We start from the raw sequence: 13,474 nt of genomic DNA, 5'->3' as shown, positions 1-13,474 counted from the left end.
GCCATTGTGTCTGATACAGCTCTGTAGTCTCCAACTCTGAGGCTAAAAGCTTTGTTGAGATGTTCTGTTGGTGTTTGAGATTAAAGTTTGGATGACACAAAGCCATCCGTGTCACCATAAGAGATAAGGACCTGGGGATCCTGGTGGACAACAAACTGTCCCTGAGTCAGCAGTGTACCCTGGGGGTCCAGAAGGCCAATGATGTCCTGGGATACATTAAGAAGAGCATTCTTATCAGGGCGAGGGATCTGATCCTGCCCCTTCACTCAGTCTGCATCTGGAACGCTGTGTCCAGTCCTGGGCTCTTCAGCACATAACAGACATGGAGCTCCTGAGAGAGTCCAGCAGAGAGGGCAATGAAGATGACTGGGAGACTGGAACATCTCTGATGAGGCAAGGCTGGGGAAGCTGGGCCTATTCAGCTTTGTGAAGAGACAGCTGAGAGAGGACCTCATCAATGTGTATAAGTATCAAAGAGATGAGTTCCAAGAAGATGAAACCGGGCCCTGCTCCATGGTGCTGAACAATATCAAGAGAGGCAATGGGTGGAAACTGGTGCACAAGAAGCTCCTCCTGAACGTGAGGAAGAAATTCTTTACTGTGTGAGTGACTGAGCAGTGGAACACATTGCCTGGAGAGGTTGTAGATTTTCCCTCACTGGGAATGGCTTTAAACTGGAGATATTCAAGAACTGTCTGGATGCAATCCTGTGCCATGTGCTCTAGTATGACCCTGGTGGAGCAGGGAGGTTAGACCAGATGACCCACTGTGATCCTTTTCCTCCTGAAGCATTCTGTGAAGCTGTATTGTGCAGTTGACACAAAGGAAGGAAGGAAGGAAGGAAGGAAGGAAGGAAGGAAGGAAGGAAGGAAGGAAGGAAGGAAGGAAGGAAGGAAGGAAGGAAGGAAGGAAGGAAGGAAGGAAGGAAGGAAGGAAGGAAGGAAGGAAGGAAGGAAGGAAGGAAGGAAGGAAGGAAGGCAGGCCATCCAAAAGGACTCGGACAAGCTTGAGAATTGGACCCATGAGAATCTAATGAGATTCAGAAAGTCCAAGTGCAAGGTGCTGCACCTGGATTGAGACAATCTGAGAGCAGGCTTGTGGAGAAGGACATGGGGGATCTGTTGGACAAGAGGCAGTACATGAGCCAAGAGTGTGTGCTCACAGCCCAGAAAGGCAGTTGCGTCCTAGGCTGCATCCAAAGCAGTGTGGCCAGCAGGATGAAGAAGGTGAGTCTCCCCCTCTATTCTGTTCTTGTGAGACCCCAACCTGGAGTGCAGCATCCAGTTCTGGGGTCCCAGCACAAGAAAGACATGGTCCTGTTGGAATGAGTTCAAAGGAAGGCTACTAAGATGATCAGAGAGCTTGAGAACCTTTCCTGTGAAGGCAGTCAGAGAGCTGGGATTGTTCAGCCTAGAGAAGAGAAGGCTTCGGGGAGAACACCTTATAGCACCTTCCAGTACTTAGAGGGGGCCTACCAGAGAGCTAGAGCCGGACTTTTTACAAGGGCATGTAGTGATGGAACAAGAGTGAATAGCTTTAAACTCACAGAAAGCAGGCTTAGATTGAGTGTTAGAAGGAAATTCTTTCCGACAATAGGGAGTTCCTGACATGGATTCCCCAAACAAGTTCTGGTTGCCCAGTACATGGAAGAGGTCAAGGCCAGGTTGGGACTTTGAGCAACCTGCTCTAATGGAAGGTGTCCCTGACCACAGCAGGGGGGTTGGAACTAGATGATCTTTAAGGTCCTTTCCAACCCAAGCCATTCCATGAGTCTATGAGTTTTTTAAAATGCATTTAAGAAGCCTTTTCTTGTAGTCTAAGTTCTAAGACCTCAGAGAATGTTGGGTCTGTGCAACACTTTCTGCTTCCATGTCCATTGGGAATCTATGCATTGTCTATATGTTTTGGTTTTGGGTTTTTTTTTGTAATTACTGATACATGAGAGCAAGGATAGGAAGAAAATATGTGGCACAGTGCCAGAAATACAATGATTTCTTACACTGTAGTAAGGACATAAAAATTGTGCAATAACTAAAAGGTGGGACCGAAGCCACTCTGGCTCCTTCTCAATAAATCTTCATTTACATCTTAAGGACTACTTTTTATTTTTATTTATTTTAATTAAATTACATTAGTTTTTTATTGTATCTCAACTCTTGACTTCAAAGAGTTTGTGGTTGATTGTTTTTAAAATTTATCTAAAATCTTATTGAAGCATTTGCACTGTATGACATTTGATGACTGAAAGTTTTTATCTTAGAAAGAAAAATATTTAATCTTTACTTTACTTAATAGAAAAGGCAGAGCAGAAAAAAGTAGGAAAGAAAATAAAAGGAGAAGAGAAAGAAAAAGGCAAATCTACAGGCAAGTTGGGAAAAGCCCAAGGCCTTCAGGATTTAACTGAAAGTAAGTCCTTTTGTTTTGAAGAGAAATACAGACAGGAGTCATATGTAAAGCAAAAGTCTTTGCTTTAATTTTGTTTTGAACTTAACTGGGGGGAGGTTGTATTTACTTTTGGTTTTGTTTAAATTGTAGTTATTTATAGCTCACATTACACACTGAAGTCATTCTAACCTAATCTGCAACATAGATTAAAAATAGTATATTGCAGTACTTTGTTTTAGTTAGCATTTATAGTTAATGCTAAAAACAAACAAACAAACAAAAAACCTCAAGAAAATACATTTTAAACAAATCAAAAGTAAATACTAATCAGACAGCTAAACAATCAACCAAGATATTTCAAATTTATTAGCATAAACTATAGAAGAGTTTCACAAATGTACAATAAGCTTATATGCTCTTGACTTTGCTTATGTTTGGATACATTTGGCATTTCCATGTGACTAGCAGCAAAAACCACTTATTAACTTGAATGATTTGCAGTTGCAAATCAGTAGGTGAGAATAGGTAGAACATCTTCCTAAGGGAAATAATTACAAAGTAAAAATGAAATTTGCTACATAAATGGTATTCCTGCTTCTTGATTTGAATCCTGATTAAAATTAGAGATTTAAATAATTTTAAACTGCACCAAACCAAGATTATGGTTTGTCTTCAGCAAATATATTTATTTAAACTCCTACCTTACATACCACTAAATGAGTTAAACAGCAGTAAATTTTAAAATACATTGCAGGAATGTAGTTTGCTTTAGGTGCAGCAGGTGTGGAATAGGAAAATGAGGTGTTTCATGTGAATATAAGTTCAGTGACTAACTAGTACTCAAGCATGTGATGGAGAAAAGAAAGCAAAGGGGAAGCAAAAGAATCTAAGATATGTATTCTAGAAAGTGTGCAAAAGGAGTGAAAGAGCATTTAAAAAAAGAGGCAGTGCTTCCATATGAAAAGTGACATGATATTTAGATCTTTATCCTGCCACTTATAGCGCAGTTTATGCTTTTTTGTGAAAGACAGATAGTGTCCTGTGAAGAGGTTATTCAGAAAGATTATTAATTCAGGTCTCAAGTACACAGATCAGAGAAATCTTTTATCCTAAGTTTGAACCAAAAAAGACTTTTGGAGAAGAGTAAGAGCTAGGTATCCCTATAGTAGCAGAGCAAATTTAAAATTATTAGACTGAAAGGAAAAAAAAAAGGAATTGAAGTTTGAAATAATACTGAATTATGATGCATTTTTGTTGTGAGAGTGTAGCCAAAAGAGGGAAATTTTGCAGGCTTTATGAGACACATGGTCTGTAGACTGGCCCAGGACAGTAGAACCATTGTTGTGCATGAAATAACATCACAAACTAGGTCTTGATTCAAAGTCAGACTCCAGAGGCAGTAGTTGTAAAAAGTTCCTGAATTGTTCTGGTAGAGTTTTGTAACAGTGAAACAGTGGCTTTACTTAATATAGCATCATTTTTTTATTTTTTTTATTTTCTTTTTTTTTTCATTTTAAGTGATTTGAAAAGTGGTTCATTCCCATCATGATAAAAGTGCTTATTTTCCAGCTGTAAGCTTACACTCTACCTGTTGACTGTTGATTTCAAGGAAAGTTTTCTTCTTTGTGATAAATATGGACTATTTCTAAAGAGATATTCAACTGCTCCAGATGTTACTTATATTTGAAATTTAAAATGGCAAAGCCTTCTGTATTCATTGCATTGTATATTCATGACCTTTTTATTCATGACACATTGAAGTACCAGTTACTGCTAATTACTTGGAAACTTCTCTTACAGGCCTTTGATTTTGTGTGGGCTATAATGTTGTCATGGATTGATGCTGTTTGGCAGCTAAGCCACCACCCATCCACCTGGTCACTCTCCACAGTGGGATGGGGCAGAGAATGAGGACTGAACCCTTTGCTCAACCCAGTGTTCTTGCTGGGGTGGTGGAGTGAGAAACAGAGGATTTATTGGTGTGTGAGCTTGGCTCAGCTGTCACTGACATACTGGTGTGTTTCCCCCAGCATTTTGGTGATGTATCTAAAACAGCACCACAAGGGCTGCCCTGATGAAAGCTCAATCCCAGCCAGATCCAATACAAACATATGCAGTTATGAACCACTTGCACAGTCAGACCAACGCCTGCTGCACCCCACAAACACAGTATGATCATCGAAGCATTGAACTTGTTTCACTATTCATCCAGTTGTGTGGATCCAGCTGAATAAAAAGCCCTTGATATGGTCAGTCTGAACTCTTCCTGAGAGCAACCAACTTTGTCTTTGATAAAGGACTTATCTGAATGCCTTTGATCTGACTTTATCAGTCAGCCAGTCTTTGAGAAGTTCTGGTAGACAATTCATGTGTTCCTACTGATCCATTTTAGTATACAAATCTGTACTTATCCACTCAGCAGCTTTTTCTTCTGGTAGCAACGCTTTCATGCTTAGGGTATCCCCCTGTTTTATGAGCAGTTTTTACACTGAAATTATAAGAAATTATATGATTGATATGATATGATATGATATGATATGATATGATATGATATGATGATATGATATGATATGAGATAAGGTACTGTGAGGTAAGAGTCCAAAGTGACACAGGGTCCCCAGGCAGGTGCGAAGGAGAGCTGCTTTATGGTAAAAAACAGGCCTTTTTTGTGCAGTCAGGCCTTTATCACTTACATACTTTTAAATCATAACAAACATAATTCAACCAACCACCATACACCATGATGTGAACACGTTATGGTGACATACCTTGCTTTTCTGCCTCTAATTCAGCTGAGTCACTTTCCCATAGTCCTTTCCTGCTTAGCTGAAGTACCAGACCTGAGCCATGATTTTACAAGGCCTTCCCTTTTTAAGGTTTTACCTATATGCAAAAAGGTAGTCAATCACCTTGTTCCTATAAAGAATCACCACTTTGCTTGTATTTCGGTTTCCAAACTACTGAGTTTCTTAATAATTTCTGAACTGCTGGAAAGGGAACGCTATTCCATTTGAAAGGTCATTAGCTGGGAATTTGGGAGTTTCTTCTAAAAATCAGCCATGTATTTTGCTAATCTCATTGTGCCTTGATACAAATTCTGTAATTAAAGACAATATTTTCTATGTCACAGAAGTGTTGAGATTATTATTATACTTAGAAGTTTTTGAACTCAAGTAGATCTGTAATCATCAGAGGCAATGAGATAAATGTCACATAACTGTAACATTCTTATAAATTTTCTTTTACCTATTCAAGAGTTTTCATTTACAAGATGGATTGAAGCCTAATGTTTTGGTTTTCAAGTGCATATCATCATTCTATGGTATTTTTGTCAATTCTGAAGAGCACACAGGTTATTTTTCTGAAAACTCAAAACTTCCAATATGCAAATCTAATCCAATATGCAGAGGTAACATCTGAGCTCAGACCTGATGGTCAGGATATTGAAAGCCAACTGATGTGTTTTCATAGAATGGTCTGGGTTGGAAGCAACCTTAAAGATCATCTAGTTTCAACCCTCTGCCATGGGCAGGGATGCCTTCCACTAAGCCAGAGTTCTCAGATCCCCCCCATGCAACTTAGCCTGGAACACATCCAGGGATGGGGGATCCACAGTTTCTCCGGGCAACCTATTCTGGTGCTTCAACATCCTCACAATTAAGAACTTTCTTTTTAAGCCTGCCCTCTTTCAGAGGGGTCAGTTAGAAGAATTGCCCCTTGTTCTATCACTCCATGGCCTCAAGAATCGCTCTTAAGCTTTCTTGTAAGCTCCTCTTTAGATACTGGAAGGCTACTCTAAGATCTCCATGGAGCCTTCTCTAATCCAGGCTGAACAACAAAAACTTTTTCAGCCCTTCTTCATAGGAGAGATTCTCCAGCCCTTAGATCCAGACCCACTTTTGTGGTCTTCATCTGCCATCATTAGTCCTTGGAAAATTATACTACACCATCAACTCTTGTTTGATAGATAAATATTTAAAAGAAACATTAAGAGTGAGAAAATTCTTTGCAAGTCATATGTAAAACATATGATAAACAAATAAAAATTGTTAAGATCTATTAAAATAAACATTTTTAATTCCTGACCTTTTTTTTTAAGTGATTGGATATGTATTTTGCATCAATCAATTAAAATCTTACTTTCCCTTCGCAAAGGGACGGAAGCTTTTTTTTGGGTTGTTAGCGCTCATTCTCTGTAAGTGAATTTGCAAAGCTGCAAGTGCGAAACATAAGTAGCTATACGGATTCAGAATTTTTTAACAAAGCAGTGCAGAATTCCTATATTCACACTGATGGATAGAAATAATAGGCTTTGCTGAATCTGTTTTGCTGTACTGTGTATTATAAAATTTTTCATCTAATAATGCAATTTTATCAAGCTATCAGTTTGAACTAGTTTCCCCAAATACTGAATCCACACTAACCATCATTAAACTTGGTGCCAAATAATTTGCATACCTCATCCTCATTTTTTGTACAATGAAAAAAGATCAAATAATATGCAATTTTTAAAGCTACTGGCATAATGTGCTAGTATTGTTATAGTATTATTAAAGTATATATGATGTGCCTGGTTAATAATTTGCATGCTCTAATAATTTGTTCATTGCTCTTTATTGTCTGCCCTGCAGACATTTTATTTCACAACCCATCTGGACTAAATATGACAGCTTTACATTCCACTTGGTATTTGATTAAATACTTTTATTTCAGAAATACTTCTCACATGCAATGAGATTGGTATGCCTTGTGGCACATAATGTTCTGTAAATGTGCAGGACAACATAGCTAATATTGCTGTGTTTGTAACATATCAGATATATTGGTAAGTATTGAGATTAACGTTAATCATAGCCTTGCTTTTGAGCAAGTTGAAACCCACAACTAACACAAGAGCTGTGATTAACATGGGAATCACAAGCATGCAGTGAGAAAAACTAAGAGTCCATTGGAAAGTAACACTTACTTGCCTTTAGCTTATATTTAATTGGATAATTGAATTCCTGGAAGAATATTTCAGATGCAAAGATATTATACTTTGAGAATAAAATGTGCATACCCTCTAAATAAATAGATTTGAGGTCTGATAAATCATATTTTCCAGACACTTGCCTATTTATATGCAGATAGCTTTGTTTTATTTAATTCCACACAAAATACCTATTCTCAGTGCAACTTCCAGTTGAATATTTATTAGACATAGAAAGCAATTATCCTGTATTTGAGGTTAAGCTGAAGGGAACAATGACAGATGCAGATAATTTTACTGGAATGTTAGATGAGAATAGAATCAGAGAATCATTTAGGTTTGAAAAGATTCTAAGTTCATTAAATCCAGCTGTTAACCTGTACTGAAAGCCCACCACTAAACCATGTTCCTCAGTGCCACATATACATATAGTTTAAATACTTCCTGGAATGATGGCTCAACCACTTCCTTGGATAGCCTGTTCCAATGATAAACAACTCCTTCTGTGAAGAAATTTTTCCTAAAAAACATTCTACTGAAAAACAGATGTCACAACCTTGTCTCCAAATTTTCTGAGATGACTAAGGAAAAGTAGAGAGAAATAGATACCTTTCTTTTTGGGATGTCTTTTTGTTAAAACCAGAAATGTATATTTCAAGTATTATGTTTTAGACTTTTAATTTCCCTTCAGCATGAATGAACTGACTATCAGACATCTTTGTTTTCTCTTCATGATTCAGGAGTTAGCAGTGGCTTCTTTCACAGATAAGAGTAGGAGATGATCGTGTGGTTGCCTAGTGCAACAGATTTCTGGGGTTAACAAAGTGAATGTGCCCCTGTTTCTATTCCTTGCCTATAGCAGAATTACAGGCAAACAATTCTATAAGGTATGTGGGATAAGAGCTTCATACTTTCTGAGGCAGTCATCATTACCTCCATTTTTTCATCTGCTTGACAGAAGTGAGAGCAGCTACCCAGGTTTACAGGCTTAGGGTTAGGGTTATTTTTTGTGAAATTATTTATCTCTATCTCCATATCCCTCCCTTGGCAGCAATGGCCAGAGCTCTGGCTTTGGATGCTTTTGTTGGCAAGATCAAATTTTGCCTTCACTGGTGAGAAGCATTTAACTAGTACTGACCAATCAGAATGTTTTTACTTCATCTACACAGATTTCGTGTATTGTTTTCTTTATACTAGTATCTACCATTTTTAAAATTTGAAATAAAAAAAAATGTTGAAAGCTACCTCTGACCTGTCATATTTTTAAATTGTATTTTATGTTACTAATTTATGAAAAAGAAGTAAAATATGCAAATGCTGTTGACGATTTAAATGACGTGGTTTTTTCTGTCCATGGTTTCTATTCAAAGTGCATTACAATGAGCTCTTCTTTTGAATATAATAACAGTCAGACAAAGAAAATAGTAATAAAAATAGGGCAGAGAAAGCACAATAATTTAGTGTTAGCTACAGCTACATTTTTTACTATTTGCCTTGTTCTAAAGCATGTTGATGTTTTCTGTGTAGAATCACCCACACCACCCGAGCCAGAAATGGTGGCGTATGCTGGCTGCATACCGCTGGACTTGTTTGAAGAGGACATTTTTTTATTAACACGAATGGTGAGATCTCTGCTCTCAGGACAGGAAAGCATTACTTATTTTGTTATCAGAGTGTTTCATTTTCTTGCAACAATGTTGTAACTAAAAGAATACAGTTAGCACAGTGAAACAGTCACTAAATGATGACTGCCAGTTAAATTTTTATTTTGGTACTTCTGGGTTCTGAACATGCATTTTCCTGCCAAAGCCTGCTGATTTTACTCAGCTTTCCTCCACTTTCCTTAGGATCCCAGAAGCTGAAGTCTCCTGAGAGAGACTAGATGTGGACTAGAATGCGTATTATGATGAGATACTTCTGAATGGAAAGTCTCATTATTTTAAGGGCTACTTGAAAAACATGAATTTTAATTTTTTGAAGACTGCAGTTAAGATTCCCTGATATACATTTTCCAGTATGTTGCTTGTTGTTAGAGCATGTTATAGAAATACCATGTTTATATCAATTTCTGTCATTAGTATTGTAACTGGTAAAAGCAGCCGGAAAAAAGCGTAGCCCTTAATGCAGTTGGGGTAAAAACAGCAGTTAAATTTCCATTTAGTCACTCACACTCCTTAGAAAGCTTTTTATAATGCCAGAACAGGCTTTCTTGAGTTGATTATTAACTAGGCTTCCTTTTTTTTTTTGTACCTTTAAATTATATCTATCATAATTAGATCATTACATTTTAATCTGCCTTCTCAGGAAACTGGTAAGCTTCATAAAGTAAAGAAATGTACAGAAATGTTTTCCAGGTGTTATGCTATAGTGCACTTAATTCTTGCACTATTTTCTTTTTAAAAATTGTGCTGTGTATTTTAGGCAACTTTGTAGATTAACTTGTAATCTGTGATATTTTTTTAATTTATTTTAATATAAGGTCTCAGTCAATATTGTCTCTTTGCTAATAATAAGTAATGCTAGTCATCAAAAAGCAAAGTGGAAGCAGGGACATGGGCTTATATCTTTCCTGCCACCTTAACACCCTGAGTCTCAAACTTGACTACAGTCTGTTGGGATATAGAGATTACTGAAAAAGAGGTATGGCAGACCAAATAGGATGAGACAGATGAATCTATATGTCTAAACTAGTTTTTTAGTAAAGACTTGACAGAGAAATGGAAGTGGACAGAAGTTAAATATAGAAGTATAGAAGATTTCTTATGGATAAAAACCCCACCATATTCAAGGGCTGACAAAAACTACACTGATTGAAATAAACTCTAGAAAATGAATTCACTGGGATAAGAGTTGCTCCCTAAACTTGGAGAAAATTTTGTCATTGACTGCAGTTGTGCCAGAGTTTCCCTCACAAATTTTTGCAGTACCCCTTTTAGCTTTACTTTCTAATGTGGATTTCCTTGGATTGTTGTGGCTTGAATTTCTTTTGGCTTGCTCAAATAAAATGAAAAAAAAAATCAGTAATTGAGTCATACAAGTCTGTAGTGTACTCAACAGCAGCTAAATTCTCCTTTATGACCCCTAACTGGTTATATTCAAAATCTGTTTCAATCTTGGATGTTTTAACTGGCATTTTTAATTTAAATTGTTCCCCACTCATCAACTAACTGACAACCACAACATTCTTCTCTACAGAGCTCATAAACACAGAACCAAAAGAACATTTTAAAATTAGTAGAAGCAATCAGAGACTTGCTGATTAGTATGTTAAAGAAATAAGTTATCAGTGATTTATTTAGCATGTAAAAGAAAGTGTGCTTTTAAAATTAAAGTGATGTACAAATCTTCTAACAGAACTTTCAGCTGTGATGTTAAGTACTAGACCATTATTATTTTAGTGGGAAGAGCACCACTCAATGTCCACATCTAAAATTCCTCTTAAGTCTGTTCCTAAAGGCTTCAGTGTATAGGTCAACTGAAGTGTCTTTATTGTGTTTTATAAATGAGCCATCAAATAAAAAGCCTAGCTTTAGTGTTGTGTTGATTCAAAGCAATACATTACAAAGTATTTACAAATTATCTAAAAGAACAATTGATTTTAAAATTTTAACAATCTATAAACTCAGCATGGAGTAAGGACTTTTTCTCCCAGAAAGTGTTTTTAAGGATTATTATTTAAAATAAAATATCATGCCTATTGTTCTCTTACATATTCATTCTCTTCACTTGTAGGTTATGGTTATATAAATAAGTTAAAGAAGTGATGAATCTATTATAAAAAGTAAAATACATATAAATACTTCTAAGTGTACTTTTGGTGCTGAATATCAAATTCTAATCAGCATGTTTTTGGATAGTCTTGCCAGATGGACTATATTAATTTCATTTTTTATAAAAGCTATTACATTCCTTTGTGTGCATACTATTCTTGTTTGTTAGACAGATATGAAGAGAAAGAAGATCTGACCCTGTCAGGTTATCCTTCCATGTTTTGTAGGCTGATTCTTCAGAGAAGATGAGGCAATATGGGCTTTCCCATATACATAGCCATCCTGTCCTGATCACTAGAACAAGGTCCTGTCCTCTGGTAACACCTCCAGAACCACCAACACTTCCTCCTTGGAAGCTTTTCCGTACAAAAAAGGAAGTTGTTGTGACATGTGAACCCCCAGGTTTGTCTACTAAAAACTCCGAAATAAATCTGTAATTACATTTTAATTAGTTCAGGACCACACTTATGATCTGTTAGCTTAATTTCAATTGAACTCAATTTTGTATTACTTCCTCTTAGCTATATTTCCTACATGCTTTAAGAAGTGTCTTAATTTATGTTGAAAAAAGCACTCTAGTGGAGCAAATGAAGAGGGGATGTTATCAAAATAACACAGAAGCTCTCTGATGCAGAGCCATGAAAGCTTCTGAACACCTTTTAAAAATTTAAAGTTTGTGACTAGTCCTGCTACATCAACTTACAGGTTTAGAGTAATTTTTTTCTAGGGTTATCTGTACTGCAAAATGGAGTTAGATGCATGATATGAGATAGCTTGAGTGTGAAAGTGTTGCAGGCAGGTTAGCAAAGTATACTGGGATAAGAACTAAAGGAAATTGGCAAAGGCAAAAAGTGCTGCCATAGTTGTTTTGAGCTACCCTGGACAACCTTGCATATAAGTTGGCATAATTTAATACTTTGCAGGCTGAGGAACAGAGTGCAATGCATTTATTTTTTCATTATATGTCACCTAGAACCACCCCTGTGTTTTCTGTTCCATTCAAGTGCATGGAAAATTATACATGGAAAATTATTTAGGGGTGACAAGTCCCCATTGGAAATTATTTCTCAACATTAATAGTATTAATCACTTTTATGAATGTAAATATTTAACAAGTTGCTTTTTTCCCAGAGCCTGTGGTAGAGAAACCTGAAAAATTTGTTGAGATTGCTAGCCTATTTTTTAAATACAAATTGGATATTGTCAAAATACCAACGGACATGTAAGTATATAATGTAGTTTCAGCATTAGCATTGTGAAAGTGCACTGTGAAAGTGCAATGGCTTATCTTTACCTGTGTCACAGGGAAAAACTGCTCAGACCATTTCTGAAGTACATCAGGACAAAGCACTCTGTTCATGTATTGGTGTCATGTAATTAAGGAGCTATCAGTGAACTGTACATTTAGGATCCATATTGGCAGTACAACAGCTAAGTTTGTATACTGGACACTTACAAAGTGCTAATAAACACCTAAGAACTTCTGAACACCTTCCTGTAGCTAATCCCAAGATGTTCTAATCAGGCACACAGGTGCATACATACACAATTATGTTCACTCTCCAGTCTTTGAGGCTTACAAGCAACTCCTGTTTTGGGAGTGCAGCACACACTTCCTGTTGGAGATGCAAATCTCTGGGCTTAGCTTTTCTCCCTACAATCTGCTCATGTCTGCACTGCTGAGAAAGTATCCCAGGGAGTGGACATCCACACTTGTCACATCCAGGACAGACAGTCCCCTAGGTAGATGTACACTTCTCAGGACTTCTGACATTGGAGGACGGGGAGTGCTGTCAGGTAAAGACACATTGCCAGATTCTCTACCCAGTGGGTCCAAGGATGTAGAATTTTTGCTAGATTACTTCTGCCAGAAATAAGAATATTCTCTGAAGTATTTCGAATTTTTCTTCAAACTACTGGTCTTTTTTAAATTCTAACATATAACAAGGAAATAATTGACTAGCCAGTCAGTATTTTCCTGGGCATCCCAAGTTTGATATGGAACACTTAATGTTTATTAATAAAAGAGGCTGTTCTCTGTTCATGATTGTTACAGTAGGCCTGAGAGTGCAGGTGAAAAAGCTCATGGTCAAAACACAGCTTTGTATAAATGCCTTGTGTTAAAGACTGTTTGGAAGTCCTATAAACCCTTGAGAACTAAAGTCTTTATATAGGGTGTCTTAGAAAAGTTTCAGAAATTGTTGTATACATGACTTCTAGTCAATATTCCATGCGCAGCATAATACTTGCTCCCTGATGAGAAAAGAAAGATTACCATAAAATGTATCAGAGCTGTGTGCTTTTCCCTGGGACACACTGCATAATGCACTTCTGTCAGGCTTCAGCTTAT

At 36.9% G+C, this 13,474-nt stretch overlaps 1 protein-coding gene across 1 annotated transcript in view; it reads left to right on the top strand.

Annotated features, from left to right (window-relative positions):
* ADGB (androglobin) overlaps positions 1 to 13,474 on the top strand; it is a 99,689-nt gene that overhangs the window by 26,580 nt on the left and 59,635 nt on the right. The window contains exons 9-11 of the mRNA XM_066546830.1: positions 8,882 to 8,976; positions 11,352 to 11,526; positions 12,256 to 12,346. Of these exons, the coding sequence (XP_066402927.1) occupies positions 8,882 to 8,976; positions 11,352 to 11,526; positions 12,256 to 12,346 (361 nt within the window). The remainder of the gene's footprint in view (positions 1 to 8,881; positions 8,977 to 11,351; positions 11,527 to 12,255; positions 12,347 to 13,474) is intronic.

The sequence above is a fragment of the Molothrus aeneus genome, chromosome 3 (assembly GCF_037042795.1).
Source record: "Molothrus aeneus isolate 106 chromosome 3, BPBGC_Maene_1.0, whole genome shotgun sequence".
NCBI lineage: Eukaryota > Metazoa > Chordata > Aves > Passeriformes > Icteridae > Molothrus > Molothrus aeneus.
This window is presented reverse-complemented; position numbering and strand designations above follow the sequence as displayed.